The 26,353-nt window shown below is 36.0% G+C and overlaps 1 protein-coding gene across 1 annotated transcript in view; it reads right to left on the reverse strand.

Annotated features, from left to right (window-relative positions):
• VWA8 (von Willebrand factor A domain containing 8) overlaps positions 1 to 26,353 on the reverse strand; it is a gene marked incomplete at both ends in the record, with an annotated part of 133,752 nt that overhangs the window by 103,215 nt on the left and 4,184 nt on the right. Inside the window, 9 exons of the mRNA XM_010087550.1 lie at positions 814 to 920; positions 1,781 to 1,896; positions 5,308 to 5,385; positions 5,742 to 5,910; positions 13,832 to 13,945; positions 15,110 to 15,270; positions 21,503 to 21,580; positions 21,661 to 21,795; positions 23,127 to 23,258. Of these exons, the coding sequence (XP_010085852.1) occupies positions 814 to 920; positions 1,781 to 1,896; positions 5,308 to 5,385; positions 5,742 to 5,910; positions 13,832 to 13,945; positions 15,110 to 15,270; positions 21,503 to 21,580; positions 21,661 to 21,795; positions 23,127 to 23,258 (1,090 nt within the window). The remainder of the gene's footprint in view (positions 1 to 813; positions 921 to 1,780; positions 1,897 to 5,307; positions 5,386 to 5,741; positions 5,911 to 13,831; positions 13,946 to 15,109; positions 15,271 to 21,502; positions 21,581 to 21,660; positions 21,796 to 23,126; positions 23,259 to 26,353) is intronic.

Below are 26,353 nucleotides of genomic sequence, written 5' to 3' on the forward strand. Positions count from 1 at the left end.
GAGCACAGCCCCAGAGTCTAGCCTAGGATTCTACCTCAGGTTTAGGAGTGAGACACAAATTGGCCAATGGTATATTCCATATCATGCATGTCATGCCCAGTATATAGGTGAGGATCTGTCCGGAAGTTTTCTTGCTCTCTCTCAGGGTCGCCCTTCTCTCTCTCTTTGGCTCACCCCTTTTTCAGGGTCGTCTCAGGCTCTCAGTCTCTTGGATGTTTGGGCTCTTATATCTTCTTTGGGATTACGGTTTTGGGACTCTCCCTCCTCCTGGATTGCTAGCCAGGAACAGGCTGAGTCTTGGTCACTGGGTGTTGACCAGTTACCCTGTGTATCACTCATTTTTATATTTGTCCATATTATTATTACCATTTTTATTTTCAATTTTATTGTAGTTTAGTTATTAAATTGTTCTCATCTCAACCCATGAGTCTCCTTCCCTTTACCCCTCTAATTCTAAACTAAATTTTAAGAAGGGAAGGAAAAGGGAAGGGGAAGGAGAAGTGGGAGGGGAAGGGAAAAAAGAAAAGAGGCAGTCCAAGAAAGAAAGAAAGAAAGAAAGAAAGAAAGAAAGCCTGAGGACATGGATCTTATAGACCGGGAAATCTCTAAACATGATGGAGAACTAAATTCCATGAGCTGTGAATACAGCAAACAATATAAAAACGTCAACATACTGAGAGCAGCACTGCATTCTGATAGAGCAAAGCCAAAGAGATACAACTTAAGCAAACTACATTTAATTTTGAGGATAAATAATACACTTTATATGCTCAACATTAATGAAGAGTAAGAAAACAAATGACAGAAGCTTACAGGTGTAATCTTTTTCCTCTAGTTTGTTCATGTCATCTCGACTTGTCTCAATACCAGAATCCTGCAGATTTTTATGTAAAGCCGATCTGGCAAGGTTTGGTAAAAACCTAAATGAAGAAAAATAATAGGGAGGTTGCACTTTAAGGAAATTTTCTTAATGCTTTCAGTACTTTCTGTAATCTAAAATCAGTATGAAGCTTCACTTGAATTTTCAAACCCTGAATGACTATTCCTTTCACACTTAAATAGCCTTCAACATTTTACCTATCCCTAAGGAGAGAAATCAAACTTCTGGCACAGGTAACTAACTACATCAGTGGTTGTGTCTCATTTTAAAAGGCTTCAGTGTTATCAAATATTGCAACAGGGTTGTAACGTAGGATGGATTAGGACTGGAAGTGTGTAATCTCCTAGTTCCACTGCCAATATCAGCTACAATAGAAACAATGTTTTTTCGGAAATACCTTTTCTCTTGACTCAGCTCACTTGGACCCCAGGTTCCAAAGAGAAAGAGTGAACTCTGGGGTGTCCAGAACTCGGCCCATTCAGTTTTACAAACCTTTTTTTTAGAATTTGCTTTCTTTTGAGAAAAGAACAAACCCCAGGATGTTCATAACTTTTCTAGATACAGGTTTTCAGAACTGAAACCAAACCTCCACCAAGCATCACCGTGCTAGACACTACTATAATTCCACTTTGAGTGTTTTGAAATAGTGAAATAATGTCAACAAAGGTGACCTAATTTGCATGTCATTAAACTTCTTCATAAAAATGAGAAAAGAGTACAAAGCCATTTCTATTTACCTCCTCGGTTTGAGAATACCACGGAAATACTTCTAAAGAAATTACAGACTTTTAAGGAGCAAGACAGAGACTGTATTATCTACTAAAACCCATTAAAAGCTATCTTGCATGTTAGCAACTGACCAAGAAGCTCTTGAACTTCCACCAAAACTAGCACTTCTACCTGGAAAGGCAGGCTTTATTAACAGCATAGTAAAGGCTTTCATCTGGATGTTGCGACAGGCGACGACAAATTCGCAATAATTGTCGAGTAGATAAAGAAGAAGCCAGTGATTGTGCCTGTCAAAAAATACAAGGTAGTTTAACTATTTCATCTCTAGGACTGGATCTCAGGGATTTAAACCAAACAAGTTAGGCAAAAAAAGTGACCCAAAAGGAATTATTTCAACTTCTCTCCTGATTCATAGGTGCCTTCTGCCTCTTACAACAGCTTGTGCTTTTTAATTCGCAAGCTTGTAATTCTGTATTTGGTGCAGTAATTCACTGCCACGGAAATCATGATGTCAACAAAAGATTAGCCTTATGATTTCACTTGATAAGCAACAGGAAGAAAAATGTGCTGATAACTGAGATTTATTTGCTATATGAAACCTAGCACTTAACAATATTAACAATAACAAGGAGGCCAGCCACTGTAAAAGGATCAATGTCCTAAAAACTCATCTGCTCTTCACAAACTGAGTATGAGCTCCACATGTATGGCTCTGGCAAAAGGGTCTGGCAGGATTCTTGGACATATAAACAAGACAACACTGGGCAGCAGTAAGGAGATTGTATCACCTCTGCACACGCCTTCTGGGTGGGTCATTACTGGAACACTGTGTCCTTTTCTGTTGTCCACATGTTAAAATAAATGCTAAAAACTGGACATGATTCAGCAAAGAGTTATAAAAATTATTGAATGTCTGGGAAGGCAGTCCTCAAACAAATGCAACAAGATTTTAAAAACCAACAAACAAACAAAACCCCAAAAGAAGTGACCATGTATTTAAAGAGATATAAAGACTGAGAAAGAAATCATTCCATAATTATATCTACCGGATGAAGGTTTCTAATACAAATAGGTTCCTTATTTTAGCAGGAAACACACAACAATGAGAGTGATCTGATAAGTCACGCCATGCTTTGCCTGGGTCAAGTGAAATATTTTAATTAGGTAATTTCAAAACTTTTTGTTTCGGTTCATATAAATTATTTCTATCTGTATTACAATTATCTTAATATAGTATGCTCTTGCAGTTGGAAAAAAAATCCTGAAACTTGTCGTCCAGGGAAAAAAACAGAGAAAAGTAACACCCCATTAATTTCAGAGCTTTTTTTTTTTCCCTTTTAATAATTTTAAAGCATGAGAAATATCTTAACATCATTTCTTTCCCATGGAAAGCTGCAGTTTTGACAAACATGCATTATCTTTTTAATTTTTTTTTAATCAGTTCTGTGAAATTTTGCAAAACTTTTCTTGAATGCTGAGAAAGCAAAGGATAATATTTTTTAACATAGCTTTGAGCAAGAATGATTTAGATTGGGATAACTGCAAAGACTACTACTCTTGCTCCACCTGCTTTTATTGACGGGAGATTGTGAAGCATCTTCTGAACCACCATAGTTTACAACCCAGCATTATGGCCACTGTGATGTAAATTATGGCATTTCATGTGTTATTTCAAGACCTACTCAGCCATGTGTGAAGCATCAGCAAGGGGGAAAGGTGAGCACTGCATCCTCGTTATCCTTGCTCACTAACCAGAACCCTCGCTGCCTTGGAGACTATAGTTCTACTTCCAGAAGTATCAAACAACTGAAAGGTTCCCAAGTAGAGTACATTTTGGCAGGTAAGCAATCCTCCTAAATCACAGCCTATGGGACTGATGGAGAATGGCAGCTGGACACAGTAACTGAGGTAGTGTATTTCACACATTGTACCACCTTGATAAATCCAATCTCTAAGGACATGGGCGTTTTAAAGCCTAAATTGTATACAGCATCAAATCCTGCAGCAGAATAAATAAGCATAGAGGACAGATCCAAAGGAAAAGCTGTATCACATCCAAATATTTGCAACTGGCAACTGAAGTTCTGGGAACAAAACTCCCTCTTTTCTCTTAACTGTTTTTTTTTTTTTTATATTTTATACTGAACAACCGTAAACTCAAAATTGAGTTACTGATAGTCTTTGTAATAAACATCTACGAGGCATCTAATCCAACAGGATCTTGATTGTGGTCTCTAGATTCTGTTGTAAATCAAGCAAACAATTACAATGACGCAGACAACGCCCACAGGCTGAGTATTTTACAGGTATTCTATTGTTAACAAAATCACTTTCAACAATGGTTAATATTTCAGGATTATCTCTGGCGGGGGACTTACTTAGGCAACTCTATAAATAGCCTGACATACCTAAGGCACACATTTCAGCTCTCCACACAGGCGTGCTATTCCCAACATGTCTCATGTCACTGCTGATTTACAAGAATCCTCCCTCCATCCGTACGGTGACTCACTTCTTATCCAACATCACATTTAGATATTTCACAATGCTATAGACATCCACATATTTGGAAAATATTTTTACAATTCTCTGTTCAGGCATGGTATGTCTCCAAGTATATCAAAAACAATACTTGTGTACATTAGGTGTAGGAAGCTAAATAGATAATAATGCTGTCCCAAAAGTGTACCTAAAAGTCAAGCTTTTTCCTTAGTTTTTTTTAAGCTCAGAAGAGCAAAACAGCCTCTCTCAGCTTCTTAAATAGTAATACTGCAAAAAACTATTACCCATGTTAAAATCATGAAAGCTAAGGAGAATGGATTACATTTGCATAGCACTTAAACTGTTGGATTCCACTAAAAAGGCTTTACATTTTAGTTACATTAAAAACATCCAGTGCTTTAGTTGTCATAGCAATAATTTCTCTTTCTTTTCACCATGATTGGACTGTATCTTTTTAAATAATGTTGTGGTTACTATGTCAGCAGAACTTATTTTTGTTGACAAGACTGCTTTAACAGAAGAGCCTGTAGCAGTAGCACAGCCAGGAGTTCTGGAGTTTTGCCTTTATTTAGTCTTTGCTATTGTCCATTAGCATTTTATAATGACTAGGTAGTTCCCACTGCCCCAAAAGCCCCAATAATTTCAGCTATCAAAGTCCCAGTAACTAAAGCAAAGTAATTTAAAAAAAATATTTGGACACGCATGATTATATCCATACCTATTCAAAAGGCACCTCAAGCACGTTTCACTGTGAGCCGTGTATCTAAACCCAACAACAACATGTATACTGTTCTGCCTGACTTCTCTGGGATTTGGGCAATTTCCTAAAAGTGTTACTTACGCAGATTCTAAAAAAGTACATCATAAATCAAAAAAGTTTACAGTATGCCTTGCACTAATCACCAGGAACAATTTTCTGGGGCTGGTTTTCCAATCAGGCAGCCTTTGAAGTAACACTATAGCTTAGCATGCCTCACCCAGCCTTTGTTAAAACAAACAGTCACAGCAGGAGAAAGTAAATTTAAAAAAAAATAAAAAAAGGAAAAAAAGAAAATAAAAAAAGAAAAAAAAGAAAAAGAAGAAAAAAGAAAAAAAGAAAAAAGAAAAAAGAAAAAAAAGAAAAAAGAAAAAAGAAAAAAATAAAAAAAAGAAAAAAGAAAAAAAGAAAAAAGAAAAAAAAGAAAAAAAGTGCTCACTGTGGCATCATTTGTCTCCCGAAGCTTGTGTGTTAATGACAACAACTGCTCCACAGCAACACTGGGTACATTTGGAATCTGCTTGAAAGAAAAACAGTATTAATCTTACTGCAAGATCTGAAAGTTCCATACACAGCTACACCCAGGTGCAAGGAGCATACAGTTGCTGCAGTTGCTTTATGTTAACCAAAAAGGAATACAGTTTTGACAAAGAGCATTCTTCTATTACAGCATCATTTAATATCATACTAAGAAGGCAAATTTTTATTAATACAATAAAATACATGCAGATATGCTGCTTTGATAGGCTGTGAAAATGAAGACTCATTTATGCTACACTGAAATAGGGAATAGAATAGCAAAATATTTTTGATGTAGTAAATAATCATGTTCGGTAAGTGATAATAAGTGCCTAAAATATTGAATGTACTTACCGTTTCTTTAATAACTTGACTTTCTTCACTCTTGCTTAAAGATCGAACATTATGAAAAAGAAACAGCGTGAGAAACTCTGGACTCAGCCATTGTTGGGTACTACTTCCAACAACAGGAGGTTCAGCTAAGACCACTATTCTGAAAGAGGGGTGGATAGGAAAGATAGACCTGCAAAAAAAAGTTTTGAAAAAACCCATTATCTGGTTTAAGTAGTGAATAGCAAATTTAATTTTTATTTTTATTTATAATTTACAATGCAATTTTATATTAAAAAAGCCTTAAGATGAACAAATATCAGCAACTAAGCTACTGTCTGTTTCATCATATGTCTGAAATGGACATCTCTCACTCATCTGACAGACTTTTACAACTGCTTTACCTAAAGGATGTCTCACAGGCAGATCAGGGATAGACCAGGATCTACCAGAGGTGCAGTAATGAGTAGCTTCTTTTACTCAGACTGATGGAAAGGATGACACCACAGAAATAGGCCGAGATACCATGAAGAGCTGAATTTAGTAACAGTTTAGGAACAGTACCCTTAGTGCTGCTCTTTGTTGCCCTTGGAAAAGCACCTACACTCCTGGGGTGGAATTAACAAGCCTAACTTCATAATGTCACTGAAAGTTATACTTCACAGACCAAGCCAGTCACCTCACCCTTGGCTCATTTTAGAGTCATCACAGTGAGACAGGTCCCTGCAACAGCAGATTAAGACTTAAAAGAACTTAAGAAGTTCCCTACTGGGTCCTTCAATCTACCCATCTCACTACATGTTCTGTCTCTGATTATGACAGCTGGAGATACTCCTTGGGGAAAGCACATAAGCCTAGCCACTACCAGTAGTCTGTTCGCCTCACACTCTCCCAGCACCCACAACCATATCCTCAAGGACATTCGAGGGTAGATCTCTATTTGCTTTAATGTCTGTTTACCAACAAATTTGTCTAATCCCTTTCTGAACTTTTTCATCTAACCTGCCTCCACAAATTCCTGTAGCAACACACTGGCTGTTCACGGTTGTGAAAAGTACTTTTATTATTAGTATTTTTTTAATCTTTATGGAACTGACCTACTAGCTTCAGTCAGTGTCCCCTAGTTCACACTGCAGGACTTGGTGACTATGTCTCAGACACCTGCCTATTTGATACCACTGAAGATAATGGGAGCTCAGTGTGATCAGCACAAACTTAAACATACAACTTTCAGATGCATTGGTTAGGGCAGTAGAAGACCACTGCCTTGGATTTTGGTATCCTTGCCTTCTTCACACCTTTTGTCTCTTTTATCTACGTAATATTACCACCTCTTTGGACTGGGAATTCATTGGTACTCATCAATCATCACAATTGCATGATCTCTAGAAGCAGCAGAAATAATAGAGAGTAACAAGTCAGATACAAAAGCCAGTCAAATTGAGGGCCTGTTTCAACAATTAATTTCACAGTACTCTTATTAAAACAGAAGACATTAATTTGGAAAAAGCAAGTGAAATTTAGTTAGACTGCTTATATTGCTAGATATGCCTGTTATCATGTAATTTTCTATCCAAGTTACTACATCTGAAATCAGGACACTTGGAGATAAGTATTCTTCTTGGTTAAACTGAGGGTGAAAATGATGGCACAAGCAAGAAAATCTGAAGACAGACTATAACCATTAAACACAAATTAACAAATCTGCTGCATAGCTGGCTCATCTGTTTGTCACAACAATAAACCTCTGATACAACAGAACGATTACAGCAAACAGTCTCTTGTATCAAAGAAAACACAGGGGTGGCATGAGTTATTCTCAGCTGAAAGTCATAAGCCTAGAAGCTACTCTCTGATTCGTAAAAATAGAAATAGATGTCTGAAAACATCACATGAAAGAGGAACCAATGGGAATGTCACTGCCACTAAGCATAAAAGAAGGTCAGGGAACATTAGCCAATCTTATTATAGAAGAAAACATTTCCTACTGGATAGGACAAATACATATACTTTCAGATTCACCTTCCCCCAGCCATTTACTAAGAATAAAAATAACCCTCCTCCAGAAATCCACCAAATTCAAAGGACCTATTCTAGTCCTTCTGCAATACCATAAGAGAACACACAAAGCAGACAGCTTTCCCTAGTAAAGGGAACACATTTCTCTTGTAACACCTCCATTTTGCCACCTGACTTGAAAGGTACGGTGGAGACAGCCAGGGAGGGCATGAGGAGAAGTGAGAGGATGATGCAAAGTCAGGGCAAGCTAACTCGGTGATATCAGTTAAATTCATTGACGTACTCTCCAGATTTGGATATACCGCAACATCACTGCTGTAGGTTTCCAGTTTGCAAACATGAATAAAACTATCGGGCTACTTCAAAAGCCGATAGTTTGCACTGATGTTTGCAATGGTGAAAATATCAAGCTAAGTGTATTATTAAAACAAATGCCACAAATTACTCAATCCTGCAATGTTCTGAAAGTTCCCAGCTTCCATCAGCACAACTGAAGAGCTTCAAAGTTGTTCCATCATACTACAGATCAATTTTCTAAAGGAATATAATATGGAGCTCCTACATGAAGCTACGTTTTATAAAAAATAAATCCTTGACATCTTGTGTTGTTTGCAGATGAAGGACAAGTGGACCTTGTCAAAAGCTTGACACCTTTTAAATTAATGAGCCTCAAACACAGTGGGAAGATTTGGTGTTAGTTGATTAACACAAAAAGTTTCTATCTTTCTCTATTAAATGTTTACTGGCAACACAGATAGCAGAGCACTCTCCTAATAATATGCATGTCCTTCTTCTGACACCAGTGTTTAATTCTAACCAAGGATTAACACCACTGCTCTCGAGAGGGAGATCAAAACACAGTCTGTTCAGGGTGATTTTAGGAATTTTCTTGTTATTGGGACATAGTTCTGAGTAATTGAAGCTTCTCCTAAACAAAAAACAAAAAGCCACCTTGCAAAATCAAACTATTTTTGGTCATGTCTTCCTGTAACATGATTTAATAAATCTAATTTTCTGTCAAAATAAGAATAATTTTATTAATTGGCATTTGTTATAATACTAGGACCACAATGACCTACTGTTGTTTTCTTGCTCTTTTTCTTAAATTTCACCACAGTCTAAAATTAACAGATCATCTGAAAATTCACTAAACTGAAAAAAACCCCACAACAAAAAATGAAGTAGAAGCTAGAAAATGTAAGCTATGTAAGCAAAAACTTTTATTGCTTGCTAAATTCACTCCCTGACACATTTCACATTTGTCTCATCTACTGTGTGTTCCCTTTCAACCTAATCGCATGGAAAACAATCCACTGTCTGCAGGGCATTAAAACCACCCATGTATTATGAGTGACTTCTTTTAGCTTTTGAACAATCCTATTATATACCTACTTTTAGATTTTCCTGTAATAGCTGCCTTTCTGCTCACCACTCCAAGGACTTATGATCTGTGTGTGTGTGTGTGCACGTGTGTTGTGGGGGGATATCCACACAAAGAGGTTAAAATACTGCATCATAAGATGCAAACCAGCACTTCATTGCTCATCTTGTGAAGGCTGCGTGCTACCTTGACAGTATCTGTCTCAGTGAAGTAATGGATGATTACAGAAGAAATCACATACAGAAATCTTGAATATGCAAAGTACTTGAATGCACTTTCTCTTAATCTCTGAACCTGTTCAGGAAAATGAATCATACAATCATTAAATGACTAAGGAATAAGCAGCTATCACTTTCTTCTATGTAAAAGATCTTTAAGGACCAACTATCTTTTTCTCAAAGGCAGCTTTTTTTTTTTTTAGTTCTCCTCAAACTCAAACAAAAATACTTAATTTCCTCAAATCAGTGAATGTCAGCTTACTGTGACTGCTAAGAACTCCACAGACAAACTGGCACAAGAAAGAATAGAGGAAAACATACTCTGTGCCCACTGCAATTGACAGACTGTGCAGTACTCTCCTTTCTATTCTACTACATATGTGAGTATGATTACTGTTGAAGCAGTAAGAATTAAAGGCACTAAAACTGTGAAAAAATATTATTTTTTTAACTATAAAACATTTTCATAAAGCAGCATGAATGTTTAGCACAAAATGTGTCTTGCTTGTCTGAAGAAGGGATCCCATAAAACTTATCCATTAATATCTCATTTTTTTCTCTTAGAAATGGGGAAAATCTTTAGATGTGTCAAATGCTTCTACAAACACAGACTGAAAAAAAATGTTTACAGAAGCGTTAGCTCACTGGTTAGGAATAGTACTCCTTGTCTAAATAGATTTAAATGGAAATTCTGTTTTAAAATTCCTTTAATGAAGTAATGTGTGCAAGTTGTCTACTAAAAAGCACTATCAGTTGTTCTTTTCCATTATGAAAGATATATTTGTATTTATGTAACTTAAACAGCAACTGGCCACCTCATTAGTGACTCTTGAATTAAGGGACCAGAGAGTAACATTGAGTTATTTCATATTATGAATGGTTAGAAGTAGCACAGAAGACAGAAACTGCAAACTATACTACAGCCACTACAATCAAGAACACTCATGCACAGCAAAGCTGAACCAAGGTGCGGGGGGGAAAGAAGCATGTACTCCGTGTTCTCAGTTTCTCTGACACATGGCAGTAAGGTATCAGTTCTTCCCTACCACAGCTGCCTTCCAGTCTCCAGCTATTGCTTTTTATAGCCCTTCAGAAATACTCCTTTTTCTCTTGATCTTCTATCTCCTCCGTTTATGAATATTTTCAGCTACTCCATTTAGGTCCTGCCTGACTGCTTAGACATTTAAAACTGTCACGCACTTCCACTGAATCATCGATGTGCCTCTCATGAGAAACAGAGGAAGAGGAAAAAATACACTAAGAACCATGTTAGTACATGAGATCAGGTGGATAATAAAAAGGTTAATAACAAAATAAAAAGTTACTTTTGCAACTTGATATGTATTCTATGTAGCATATTGATTACCAATAACAAACAAGAATTGAGGCTGAATGGTATTTAGGGAAAAAAAAAAAGTCTTCTGATGCAAACAAAACTTGAAACCACTTTCCACAGGGAACTTCTTTATTGGAAAATTAACAGTAGTCTTAATGTGTTACTCATCAAACATCCCAGATTCCGTCTCAGCAGAACTGGGAATGACAGTGTAAATTCTGCAGGCCTGGCAAAGAGCAACTGTACCAAAATTACTTTAGTCAAATCCAGTAAATCAGGATAAGTAAAGCTCTCTTACCCTAACATCAGAAATACAGCTAAAGCCACTAGCCACAGCCATACACACACAGCAAAGAGACAACACTTCTCATCGATACAGAAGGCATCACCCAGTCACGACTGGCAACTAATAATTTGCCCAGCTAATCTGTTAATAAATTCAAGGTACAACATATTCTATATAACATCTCCACAAGGTAATCTTGCAGTCAAATGAGGGATGTTAGCACCGTGTTTGCTTAGTCTGTGATTAAATCAGCTGTCAGAACCCGAGATATCATTTGACAAGTCTGGAAAGAAGGGCTAATTCTACACAGCCATTCTGCACCACTGGAAGGTACTGAAGCTTCCAGGGACAGGTAACTGCTGCTGAAAAGGATGAGTAGCAGGTAGGAATGCAGTCCTGGAATCAAAGAGCAACTATTGACACTGCATCCTGGAGCCAGTGAAAGGCAGTGATGTTTTCAAAATATGTAACAGACCAAAACCAGGATGAGGTCCTGGGACACCTTCAGTTAAATCCTCAAGGGCTGATGAGAACAGTACCCTCTCTACAGTGGAGTTCTTCACTGACGCCAAAGAAGCCCACAGCCAAAACCAAAGAAGCAGATACATGTTTGTATTACTTTACCCTGGCTTCTTTTGAATAAGTCAGTAGTGAAGAAAGCTGGACCAGGGCCAGATCAAACACTTCACCTAGGAGAAGGCAGGTTTCTCAGCCCAATGGACTTCTCGGTACTGTATCAGCTGAATTTTCATCTGTATCCAAGATGGTGCTAAATGGTCACACTGAGCTTCCAGATGCAAGAATGCTCACATAGTGGGATTTCTGTTTGTTTTTAAGATCAAGTAGTAATCAGAAATGCATTTCTGTCTAAGACAACAGACAACCCTCATTTATAGATTAGGGGCTGAAAGACAATTTAGAGCTTAGTAATTCACAATACACTATGTTGCAAAATATTAAGGTGGCTAGGTAAAAGCAGTAAATTGTGATCCGAAGGAAAGGAGGGCAGCCTTCTAAGGAAAGCCAAAAGAAGACTTTTGGAGCCTCAGAAGTAGGCAGAAGCAATGCACAAGTAGCACTGAACAGTGGAACCAAAAGATTACTCAATGACACTGAAGGGAAAGAAAGTGTGCACAGAGGTAGCACAGCAAGAAGATGAGACTGCAGAATAGTCATTAAAGAAGACAGCTTGGACAGTTCATAGAATCATAGAATGGTTTGGATTGGAAAGGACCTTAAAGATCATCAAGTTCCAACCCCCCTGCCATGGGCAGAGACACCCTCCACTAGACCAGGTTGCTCTTATGGTCTAATGGATAATGAAGGTTATAAGGGAGCCCACTGCCAAAACAGGCACAGTTAGAACAAACAGTGAGACATGGGATACAGATGTAAAGCTCTATTCTTTTGTGAGAGAGATTTGATCCAGGAAGAGAGGCAGCAGTCAAGATGAATATGTGATGAATTGTCTAGGTTATTGGAGTATGCTGGCATGAACTAAAGGGTACTATGCAGTAAGCAAAACAACACAGCACTGCCATTCTGTCTGAAAGCACCTTGGACAAGACCATGAACATGGAGCAGCAAGGAGACTCATACAATGACCAGATGTATTTTGAAGTCCAATGCAACATTGGATATCATCCAAGATGGATCCTTGGAGCTTTTTTGCTTCTCTTTTCAAAAGTTTGAGCTTAAAATCCTGATAAACAGCACACTTCCCCAATGCAGAGGTCTTCACTCAAATAAAACAAATGCAGGAAATGCCCATCTAGCTGGGTATATGGCCTTAGCAGCATGGATACAATCTGCAACAAGTAGGCTTAGATTATACCATACCTACAAAAAAATCAAAATAAATGGTACGGAAGATTTAAAATTAAGTTTGTTTTGTTGTTGGTTTTGGTTTGATTTAAAAAAAACAACAAACTGTTTTGGATCAAAAGTGAAACAGAAATTTAAAAAAAACAACCAGACAGTACAAGAAAAACAGCTTTTCTAAAGGGTGGACTACAAAGGAGGTCAAAGAAAAATAATCTTATTCAGCAAGACAATTGAGAGAAACGGCATGGCACATCATGAATGCATCACTACTATAACCGATAAGGCCTCTTCAAAGTTTGGGCACATGCACACCCTGCAGCGTGAACAGGAGAACAGACATCTGACATAAAACACATTGTTTTTTTCAGAGTTTAGAGACATTTAAGAATCACAGTATGCTTAGCTCCTTACATATTAATAAATATTAGATTGCATCACTCCCTTTAACTAAAATTGATCAGCAGTGTTTGATTATGTATCAAGTATGGCCTCAGAGGACTAGAAAACATTTCTATCTGTGGAATGTTTCCAGCAGACAAGTGGAAGTAAAGAAACAAGAAGAATAAGCATAATGGATCCCAATCCATCCTTAGGATTTCCTGCCCCACACTAGTTGTAAATTAAATACCAGCTTTCTAGCTAACGAGGCAAAAGAAAGTAACAAGTTGTATTTAACTTCGATTTAGCTTTCTCTTCCAAGACTCTTAATAAAATGTTCCAAAATTAAATATTACATACCTTTATATCTATGTTTTTATGCACTTATAATTTCTTTTCAATCTCTAACTCCTTCTGTCAAAGGATATTGAATGTTTTCCTTTTAGTTCAAGCACTCGAAATAGGATATAATTTTCCCATGTCACAGAAAGAAAAAAAACTCATGAGGAAACTGATGTTTGAAATATGTTTCTCTTAGTGATTAGAAGGCATTCATTTCATAGAAAAGCATTTTGCATTATTTTTTTTTGGGGGTGGGGAGGGGAAAAAGAGATTAAACTCTTTACAGGATGATATGCTGTTTGCATTCTATAGCCATAGCTGACACCTTACCTTTCCTGTAGTTTCTCATCAGAGATCTGTAAATCTTCTTTTAAGTTTTGATATCTATCTTCCCTCATCAATCTGGTACCATCATAGAGAGTCAGTTCCCTGTCATGTATTAGTCTGTTTGAAAAGAAAGAATAAGCTTTATCTAGTGTTTGATTACTTTTAAAAATATATCAACTAATTTATTTTAAAAAGCTACGTCAGGCTACACGGGTCATAGTAAAAAGAAAAAGTTATACCAATTTAAGATTCATCCAGGTGTGGTAATATAATATGCATAAGTAAACAGTTTCAGTGCACAGTCAGTCAACTTAGTTTAAATAGGTGTGACAAGAAAATTAAAAATAAAAAATTCTGTCTTACCAGTAGAGTGTGTATAACTGTCATGAAATAGCCATTTTGTTATACTTGTGCCAAGTAATATAATTCTTTTGTTTCTTAAAGCAATATATTTGGCTTTAATGATTAACATACATACAGCTTTTATTTTTTTACGCAGAAGTTGATTAGATATAATGTATGCACATCAGAAGAAAAATCAGAAGGCAAAGCTGAACTGATTAAAAAGAGAAAAAAACAGGCAAGTATAATTCTCTCTTTTGCCAGTCTGCATACATATATAATAAAAGAAGGAACAAAACGTCTTTGCTACAACCTGCTTTTAAAGCTGGTGGTGTGCTTTAAGTTTGCAAAAGGCAGTACACAATGCAGGCACGTGAAATAGCACAGAATTTTGACCTGACAGAATAAATTATTATTAACACAGTATTTGCTATTACTACTTCTGTTTTGCAAAGTTTATTTCTATTGAATTATTAAATAATGTTTAGCAAGAGTTCTTTGCAATCAATATAAAGTATGTTTTTACATATAACCCTAATGATTACATTTTACTTAGAAGCAGAATGCATTTAAAGTATTTTTAAAAGTTAGACATCTTGCATTTTCAAATCATTGTGCAGATATTACTAATTTTTAGATTTCATAAGTAGAGTAAAATCTAGCTCATTCTTCAATTCAGACTTACATCCTGTTTTTTCAAAGAGCTGACGTTTCCTGTATTATTACAGACTTATAAAGAACATAAAAGAATTGGTTCTGCTTTTAAGTGTGTAAAGACTGAGCATTACATATTCTATGAAACTTTAATGCTCAGCTTGATCTTTACAGTATTCTTGAAGTTAGAAAGTCATATTCACCAGAAGGAACTTAATTTCTCAGTATGCATGTGCTCAACAAACAGATCACATGCACGCAACTTATTTGTGCTCACATCCTGACCTTTGAAGTACAGCTAGAGTGCCAGGGTTAATTCGATGAATGCCATCAAGAACAACAAGCTTTCCCTCCAGGGCAGCAGTAACAAGTGGCGATGGTCTCCAAGCAGTGTCTCCATTAGGAAGAGTATACCTTTGCTGTAGCAAATCTCTAGCCGTCATATCCTGTAAGTATCAATTCATCAGAAGAATATCTTTATGGTCTATTTTCTTCATCTACAAGTACACACTTGCTCCTTAAAAAACTGCACTCTATTTTTTCCTGAGAATATACCCAAAGAAGATCAGCAGGTAATCTTCAATTACTTTTCTAAAGAGTATTAGGAATATACAAACAAACCTACACACATACTATGTTAAATAGTCTATGGAAGTTCTAGACTTCCCAATATCACCTCTTTGAAAACAGAAAAAAACCTTTTTTTTCTCCTCTTAAAGGTAACGCAAGCATATGACAACTCGAATACAGCTTTGTGTACAGAAGGGGGCAGCAATTTACACCTGGAACAAACAAGAGTCGTTTATTTCATACAGAAGTCACCTGAAAGCAAACATTTCATAATTAATCTTGAAACCTCTTCCGCCTCTCATCAGAGAATAAAGGACAGAGTAAGAAAGAAGCCAGTAACACACAAAATATCAAGAGTACATAACATATGACAAAATAATGCTTAACAGATAAATCAAAACCAAAGGCAAAATCTAGCATATGCTCCAGCACACATACTTTAGATGTTCCATTATAACAGGTAAGCACTAGAGCAACAAAGTCATAATAGACATTTTGTGACCTGGAAGATTAAATTCCTTCCTCAGGCTGTGCTGTGAACACAGCGCAACCTAAAATCAGATGAGAAAAATATTTACTGTTGTAGCTGTAGCTTTTGCATATGTCCTTTTCACAACTATAAACCCTTTGAACTTTAAAGAATAAAAATAGAACACATTACATCATATGGCCTGAATCATTTCCTCTTTCTACATTTCCTTAAAAGCCTTAAAATAACAGGGCAAAGGCTGGTTCCTTCAGTTCTTCTACATTTGTATAATTTAAAGTCCCACAGTCAAATCCACAAAACCAGACCATATTTTTATTGTTGTATTTCTGTTTTTTTACTGCTGTGTTTGCTCTTTTCTATTTTATTAATTAATTAGACTAAAATGAGAACATGAAACATTTTTATCAAAGCCAGAGAAAAATGTGTTTTTAGGACTTGCATTGGAAGTGTGTATTCAGTAGCTAATAAATGTCATATAACTGAATATTTAACCTTCTGATAATTCGCCTCTAGAGGCATGAAACAATGTACAGTATGAATTGATTGGGAGCCTACTATGCTATATGAAATGTTCACCTGTATTTCCAACAGCCACTTGAGAACCATGTATTATTGTTCTGTAGAAAAACTCAGAAGCGTGTTTTGCTGCTAAGTATCTTCTACAATATAAAATAAATGTTTATATTGTAACTTAAATGGTTGAATGAGATTCAACTTAATGATGCAGTAAAAAGTATCATTTGCTAACACCTGCACAGTTTCTGCAAGGGATTTGTTTTACGGCTAAATGCCTGCCCAGTGATTTATTGTTTCTATTCATTTACTCTAAAGGAATTTTAAAGATATGATATTAAAAATGTAACATTATGAGATACAGTGTTATAATACTCTAACAATAAGAATCCCTTCCTTTGAAGGAGAGGTAATAAAAGTATATTAATTAATTTTTTCCCCTTATTTTAAGCAAAGCAATGGCAACATTATACTGCTTTGTGAAACAAAATGCTTATTTTAACTTGTAACACTGATTGTAACTTATGTGTTTTATATTGTGTTGTCTATTTTCTAAAATATCTTGTATGCAAGAAAAATTATGTTCAGGAGACAAAACAAGTAGGATAACTTCTGTTGAACTGCCTTTAGCAGCTATAGCAATACAAGCCTCCAGCCTAGTCTTTTTTCATGGCTCACAGTGTTAATCATGTGCTTGGCAATTTTGAGGTGAAAAATCTATGCTTCCTGCTTTTCATGCCAATTTGGACTCACATTTTGTTAGTATTTCTCAAATAAAAAACTGGAAGGAATTTGTAAAGAAAAATTATGAGGTCACACAAAAAAAATCCTAGAAACAAAAACATCCCAGTACACAAACACTAGCGATGTGCTTAAAAGATTGTTTTTGCTGGTGAAGAAAAGGAGCAAATTGCTGGAAAACTGTTAAAATATCAGTTTGAGTATTGCTTTTTTCTTGTCCCTGAAACTCTGGGGGAAGAAAACATTTTATTTTAAAAAATTTAAACCAGAAGTTCCCTAACTCCAGTCCACAAAGAACGAGCTGATTGCTGCTCCTTATTTGCTGTTGCTTAACTTCAGTTACAGACAACTTAAAAACAAACCTTTCCTAATCAGGATGAGTTTCCTTGTCAGCAATTTGCCTTCGTGGAATTGCATATAATGAGAAATCCGTATAACAATGTCAGATACCACAAATGAGACAGGAATTGCTCTCTGAGCCAACTGTTCTTATAAGAGATGATCTATATGCTCAAAAGGTTTGTGAACCCTTGGTTTAGGTAGATTTGATACTCATCTCACAACATAAAAGCTTTTAGAGGTTTTTTCCTGTGAAGTCAATATAAAGAGCTATGGCTTTTCACACTATTCAAGCCCTTAAATCAGCTTCAGGTGGAAAGAATGAGGAAGGAAGGAAATACTAAAACTAAAAGTAAACATTTCATATATAAAAAAAATTCTAAGAATTCACTTCATCACACAGCCTGAAGAAAAACAGTGCTATTCCTTCAGACCAAGGATAAGTGCCCCACTACTTATTTTTGTGCCTGCAAAAATTCTTTGAAAAAACAATGAACCATATGACAAATACAAGCCTCCTTAATTTTAGAAATTAATTTAGGGCAATATGTTGTTTCTCTCAAAAAATCAAAAAGACACTTTTTTGAACCAAAGTAGAAAATTCTGCCAAATTTACAGCATTATTAAACTTCTCATAGCCTCCACTGCTGATTTACTGTATAAATCAATACATTTAACATTTGTTGTGTCATGAAATTATCCTATTACTTTGCTATGCAAAGTCCCTGATATGTATTACATATTTCAAGAAAAACAAATAAATTCTTAAAATTTATTGAAGATGTATAGCTCAGCTACATTCAATCATTTTTTTATACACTGCTTCCTGTAAAAGCTTTTGAGATTATGTAAGACATTGTACATAGGAAATATCAACATGTATAGATACACATGTGGATCTTACGTAGACTTGTCTAACACAGGAATTTATAGTGAACAATGAGCTTTCAAACAGTTATTTATTTGCCTTAGCCTTACTGTCTAATATCACCAAAAAGCCTCTCAGAACCCTCTGCCCTTTGGTGAAGCCAAAGGAAAAGTTCACTTCGGTGGGAAATACTTCAAACCCTTGGCCTAGATTTCATTTCTGTAGGAATTACAGATCCCTCTGGAAGAAAGATGTTTATTGAGTAACTAATTTCATTGTCAGCTCTTCTCACGTGTTTCCAAAAAGGAAGTCTTCTGCTCCTATTCAGCGAAGCCATTCTAATTCAAGGTAGGATGTTGAAAAAGAGCAACCATGTTTTTATCCAAATAATTGTCTCATTTTGCTGGTGAGTACCCAATATTGTATTGCATACAACAAAACGAGGGTTAGGGTGTGCCTGTCCTTAAGCAGGTTTGTCAAGCGGAAGAAGTTATTTTCCTGGGATGATTTAAAAACGTGTTTACAGTGACAAGTGCAGAGAGAAGTATGCAGGCTAGCTGGAGAGGCTCAGCTCTGGCTCAGAAATTACACATCTATCTTAATATACTACTGTACAGAAAGAAACAGGGCTGCTGGGAATCCAGGTATATTACTATGAACATAACATTGCATTGATGAGGCTATGTAGCTTTGGAACTCAAATCTGCTCACACTTGGCCATGTTAAAGCGTATTATAAGGGCACAAGTCATTTGTCTGCCTCCATGTATGCAGACACAGTTTCAGAGTCTGCACCTTTATCAGCTGAAGCCATAAAGGGGGAAGGAAAAGCAGTGGGATCCTGTCTGGGGAGGTTCTCAACAGTGCAGGAAAACATAAAATGGACTGTCTTTCTTTTTTCATCATCAGCAATATTTCTATTTTCTCACACTTTTTGTCTGTTTCAACCCTCCAAACTTCCCACCCATTTCTGTCAGTGTCTCTCTTTCCCCACAGGTCATTGTACTTCCAAATCAGCTGCCACTGACACTTCCTTTGGAGGTCTCCATGCTGCCTAGAAAAAATTTAGAGAAGCAAAGGGATGGAAGAAAGAGACCAATATATTCTATTAAATCTGATGCTAATATTCCCCTGCAGCATTGCCAGTTATCACTGACAACTGTAAATGCTGTGATATTTGGTGTATTTTGACTCACAAGGTCATGAGAGACTCTCAACTTCCTATTTATTTGAGAGTGTTTTCATTCCTCAAGGTTATGGAGAAAATCTTAAATCTCTGCTGTGAAAAACTAGCACATTAATTAATTCTACTTCTTAATCTTCCGATTTTCCAGTTTATGTCATGAGGTTAGACTCTATCAAGATCTAAGACTGAGAATTCTTTCCAAACATACTGAGTGGCCACTGGCTATGGGAGATCACTGTTAGGCATGACAGAGCTTGGGGTCTGCAAAAAACCTCTAGTGCTGTGAGAAAGCCTAAAGCACTGTCTGGATGAAATCAAAAGGAAAATTCCTAAATGTACAGCAGCCCCACCGTGCCATGTTAGCATACTCCGAGATAAGTGACTGCTCCAAAACCCCATTCCCGTATAATTCTGGATGTCCAGCCTTCCCGGAACCATTTTTGCTATGTCTGTGTTAATCTTTTTAAATACAAACTTTACATTTTACTCAGTAAAAACATTGACTCTGCCCTTACTTTTCAATTACTGTAAATTTCTTCCTCCAACTCATGGAAAATGCACCTACAACATTCAGCTCCTTGTTACCACCTGGAAATCCCACAGATGCTCTGAAGACTTCTCCAGTTCATTCTTCTTGTCATTTTACCCCATGACTGCCATTCTAAGGCAAGTACGTCAACTGCCTGTTTGTCTCACAAACAGTGTTAACACACACTTCTCCCCAGATTTATCTTTAAAGCCACATCTGTACTAAGACACAACACAAATAAATTAGCAACAATTAGGCTAAGGGATGAAGATTACTGTCTGTTTGTTATAGCAACTACGAATAATTAAGTTAATATTCATTGAATGCAATATGTATATGTTACATTTAAACACCAGCCCTCATTTTATATTTCTAGGGTGTAACATTTTTGAACATGGAACCTTATCTTTTAATCTCTACTGCAACACAGTCCCATCACAACTGTAATCATCAGACTAAACAGGAATGTAGAAAAAGAAAAGGCACAGAATCAATAATATTGATTAAAATTACACATTAGCCCTCAGAAAAAATAAACATGTAAGAGGGTATTAGGCAATCTTGACAGAAGAAGCGTATTTTAAAAAAACAAAAACAAAAACAAAAAAAACCAAAACAGAAGAAAGACTAAGCCTGTGGAACATAAATTCCTCAGAAACACAAACCCCATTATATATTCTCAGTATGATAAAGAAATTGTCTTCCATAATAATAAAATAAATAATAATGATAATAAAACAGTGTTGATAATGGAGAATTCCATTATAAGATAAATAGCATATTGGCAAACAAAAAAAAAAAAAGGAAAGACAAAACGTCTTCCGGAGGCATTCAACATGTTCAACATGCATGAATTACAAGTGGTCACCACTCTGACCTAAAGGCAGAAAACATACTTCAAAAGGGAAAAAAGAAAATCCAAAAAGGAGAAGGCACAAAAGACAAAGTTTTCTTTATGACACTCAGTCCTGCCAAATCACAGAATGAGTTGCCAATTCTCTGTGTCTGGGAGAAAGACCACTGTGTTAAATGATTCTCCTTACATTTTATTTAGATTACATCACCTTCACATTCACAATAAAGTAAATAAAATCAAAGGACAGTTGTATCTGGGCTAGTTTATATGTAATAACATTGTTCTATCTATATTGCTGCACTCTGTTTAGACCTGCAATAGGATTTTAGATGAGCATTCTAACAGAGAGAGTAAAAAATGCTTTATAATGATCAGAAAACTTTGGTTTCTTTGAAATCTGCACTATCCTTTATTTTTTAACCCATATCAGTGATTATCAATGATTTTAAAAGCTGCAGCTGTACACGAACACAGCTGTAGTTCTAAAGTCACTGAGAGAGAGAGAGAACATACACAAAGAATCAATGTCTGTATACTATATTTTGGATCATATTTAAAGCATGATCATCAGCACATAGTTTACTTACCTGGTACAGCATGATAGGTTCTATGCTGTATCCCAGTATATCAGCAAACTCCTTAGCAATAACTGTTTTTCCACAGCCCTAGAAAGTTAAAAAATAAGAACTAGATTACGTTCTAAGGAACATGGGGAAGGAGGGAGAAAAGAAATTCAAATTCTTACTTTTCCTCCAATTAAACACATATCTTTAACCATATGGGATTGCATCATTTCTACCAACAGTTGATTATGGCTGGAAGTCCTTATGAAAGTATCTGATTGTGGATGCTTTTTTAATAGCCCAGTCCCAGCTGGAACCTACAAGGAAAAAAAAAAATCAAAATGTTAAATAAGCTATACTGTGATAACTCTAGGCTTTGTGTGGACTAGGTTACACTTCTCCAAAACTACTGTAGTATTTTGCTAATGACTGTCATCCATCAAACATAAATCTTTCACTTAAAAAAATTAAATCATATAATTTCTAATAGACAACCTCTTTCACGCCTCCTTTGCCCACTCTTAATGAAAAAAAAAATGTAAACCAATGCAATTACAGCACTGGGGTCTGCACAAAACTTCAGGCTGTTTGTGCTAGACACAAAATATATACAAAAATTACCAATATCTATTACTCATCAGAGAAACATGGAAGAGAAAGAGCACTTTGTAATGTGAAAATGTGAAGGAACTACTTTGACCAGAACTTTGGAGAGTTTCAATCATTCCCCACATTAAGGCATTTGCTCTATTACCACTTCTACTTCTACTCTGGGAACTATTTCATCTGCAAACTCCTTATGCCCTCCTGTTCCCAAAGACATATTTTCAGAAGGTATCACCTAAATGTCAAATGAGAGTAAAAATCTTCCCCTCCAAAAAAGAGCGTAATCAGGTCCCTACAGTATCAATGTCTGACAGATATCCATTTGCTGCTGTTCCTTTTTTCACCTTGTCATGGTACAAACTCTCTGAGGATATTCCTCCCTAATGTTAATATGATCTCCCTCTGACTTGCATTAATTCATCTCCTTTACAGACTATCTAGACTCTACAAATTCAACATTAATTTCAAATTCTCAGATCAGCATCTGTTTCCTGAATAAGACCTTATTTCACCACCTAGCAGGCCATAAACTTAATTGGAAGAAACTCAAACTAATCATATTTGATTTGGTTACTTTTGTTCCATTTTCCCCAACATCCTGTGGTGGAACATTACCAAGCACTCATTAGATTTTATTTGAAGTGTAGACAAAGACAGACTATTGTCTTTATTAAAACAAAAAGGGAAAGTAGCACCATGAGCTTCACAAGTACTCTCTGTTATTCTAATCCAATAAAAAATTATGAAATTTAGAGGCTTTTCCTTCATCCATTCTTTAGCATTTATTTAACACAAGAAACTTAAATGAATCACATGTAGGAAATTATGAATTTATCTAGAAATAAAATCTTGTGTATGCATAATCTAATGATCCAGTATCTAAATGCTTTTCTAATAAATATCATGTTACACTAAGAAAACATATTCAATGCAAATGAACATTAGTATCAAATGTAAGTGTCAAATTCTTGATGAGATGAAAACAATTATATCTAATGATATCTAAAAACATATACAGTTTGACGAACATATTAATTCCTACCTGGAATGTTACCTCTTTTTCACCAATCTGGACAGTTACATCAGCCTTGAAGGGATTGTTTCCATGTACACTTTCTACTTTTGTAATCCTTCTGGGAAGCGAGTGTCTTTCTGAATCTTGAAGCCCAAAACGCTGTAGAATTAGAGGGTAGGGGAAATGAATTAGTAAATACAGATGTTTGTTTTTTAAAATTGTTTGTTCTGAAAACAGGGCCAGAAGCATATTGAAAATTAATTGCTTGTGAAGTCCTAAATTCATGTACTTGAACTTTTAGTTCAAATACCTGTGTTCACATTCTCAATGACCTACCTATTTTACATTTAAAACCAAAGCAAAAAGATTGTATACCATCCACTCACTCTGACTGCAGTGACAGATGTAAAGTGAAAATGTCATACAATGACTTTGACAAGTCTTAGCCTGACAGACCGAAATAATAAGAGAACCGGATGATAGCCTTTAGCATGTGCAATAATAGACCACCTATCTCTGCAGGTCATTATAAGCGATTGCAAATTTAAACATCTGGCTACCAATAAAAATAACCATCAAACATTATGTTTACTTAGCTCCACAGCCTTATCATACAATGAACATTGAGGACAACCTGTACAAATTAAACCTTCAGCATATTCTGGGTATATCAAGGACAAAAAATAGGACATTAGTCTTCCCAATCCTGTTTTGAGCAATATACTCTCTATTTTATACTGTATATAGAAAGCACGAAAGCCATTTAAAAATTCCTGCAAGAAGTCTATTTTGTTGGGGATAGGGAAGCCATATAAGGGGGGTTTATGCACAAAAAAAAAAAGCCACTAACTGAAATTACTGAACTCACAGAGACATTTTATTCAACAGAGAGAAAGTTGAGTAAACAAGAGAAAAAGGAATATTATCCAACTCCTCAGAATTCTTAGCAAAAAAGATTTTTTTAAACAGAAGTCACTAATGTAAAATAATTATTTAAAAGCATGCAGTTTTATTACTACTAGGATTCACAGCACCGCCTACTAAAGTTTAGAAAGAAAACTGAGATGCATTCATACACACGCTGTGGCTCTTCATGACTTTGTAAATTCTCATTCTGGAAAAACAGTCTAAAAAATTTAATGTTTAAATATGAATTTAAGATAAATGTGCTTTAGTAAAGGGCTGCACCAAATTATATTCTCATTGTAACTACCGAGACTACTTCAGATACCATTAAATGTTTAAACAACAAGAGAAGACAGCAATGGCTACCGAGCAGTATCTCAAACTATGATTCTGATAAATGTTCCAACCATGATTCTGTGAAATGAACTACAGATGTTCTCCCTCCTATGCTCATTAGTAAATTGTAATATTCTTAGTAAGTTAATGGCATTTTGGATAGGGCCAAAGCTGTTCATACACAAAATTGCAAACTGCTTGTACATTAAAATCCCTTAATCAGATACCAACAAAAGAAAATACCTGTGAGCAAGCAAGATTATCTGTACCAGCAGCCTCTGTATCAAAAAAGGAAGATTTGGAGAAAGCAGCAGTAGACTTGTACACAAAGGTCTTGGGAATCTATAATTTCTAAGGTGTTTTTTGGTTCGGGTTTTTTGGGGGTTTTGTGGGGTTTTTTATGTTGTGGGTTCTGCAGCTAGTCTTTTAGACCTCAAAGTAGGACAGTGAAAGAGGACTATCTTTCTCTGTGCAGATCCTTACTGAATTTATACAACTTCAATTAATTTAACTGAATTTGTACAATTTGAATTCATCACACGTAAGCATGGAGATGCTGCTGAACTTGTAATTTAGTAAACAAACAAACTGCCATACTTATACCTGGACAGGAGCAGCAAACAAGAAAACCATTTGTGGCTCTAAGAGAAAAATGTATCTCTTTGACGCAGTTCTCCATTTAGAATTATGATAGCTAGACATGGAATGAGACAGTGACATGAAATGGATGCACAACACATTAAACACACTTCTGCCCAGGGAAATGGTTGAGTCACCATACCTGTAGGTATTTAAAAGACATGTAGATGTGGTGCTTACGGACATGGTTTAGTTGTGGACTTGGCAGTGTTAGGTCAATGGTTGGACTCAATGATCTTAAAGGTCTTTTCCAACCTAAACGATTCTATGATTCTGCCTGAGCCATAAAAAAATTCCTCTATACAAAGTCCCAGTTGATAGCTGCAAAGGAAAAAAAATATCTGTGGCTTGGAAGGACAACTATTGAGAACATCAGTATGAGAAAGTTTGAGAGATACCTGGAGAGACAGAAGTGGGCAGCCTCATTGCCTCAGACTCATGAGTAAGGAAAAAAGAAAAGACTAGTCACTCAAAAGTAAAGAGGTTTGTCAGTCCATAATCATCAGGCCATGATCTGCACGTCTGAAAACCCATGAGAAAAGGCAAACTGTAAAAACTAGAAAAAAGGAAGAAGAGTAATTCTGACCAGTTGCAAGTATCTAATGATCAGTGACGTCTCAGCATGGAAACTGCAGAGAACACACTGGTGATCCAGCTGGTCAAAGGAACAGAGAACTTAAATGAGATGTATTTGCAGATAACCACTATGCTGAACATGCAAGACAGCTAAGCTATCCAAAAGAGGCATCCAAAGGCAACTGATCTTTCTTGAAGACTCTCTGCGTGGGAAGGAAAGAGAATTTTTCAAGGAACAAGAGGACTGAACTGTTTCACAAGAAGCAAAATATAAACTGCAGGTGCAAGATGGGATAGACAGATTAAGTCTGAAGGACAGATTACACTACAATGGAATTAGCACTAAGAGCATTCATTAATACAAAACCCCAAAAACTGGGAGGAATAAAAGAGAAAAAAATCCTTCCCTTTACCAAACTTTGCAACAGAAATATCTTAGAAGTAAACGGAATTGTCTAGACAAAAAAGAAGATTACAGTTTTCTGAACTATTAGCCCACTCTCTATGAGTCTGAAGATTCCCCACCATGAGGCAGGGAAACAGTTTTTGAGGAAAAGGTCAGGTAAGATTAAAGTGGGTGTACAAATAACACAAAAATAAGTCAAAGGGAACAAAAAAGCTTTTATTTTATATAAAATCAAGACAGTAAATACAGAATTAATCAAGGCTGAAAAAAAATGAAGACATTCTAGAAGGATCTTAGAGCGAAGTTAAACACTTGGATATTAGGCTAAAAGGGACCTGCTCATTTATTAAGTCAAATTTGATCTATATGTCATTTATAAAATCTGATCGGA

The sequence above is a fragment of the Pterocles gutturalis genome, unplaced genomic scaffold (genome assembly GCF_000699245.1).
Source record: "Pterocles gutturalis isolate BGI_N339 unplaced genomic scaffold, ASM69924v1 scaffold15621, whole genome shotgun sequence".
NCBI lineage: Eukaryota > Metazoa > Chordata > Aves > Pterocliformes > Pteroclidae > Pterocles > Pterocles gutturalis.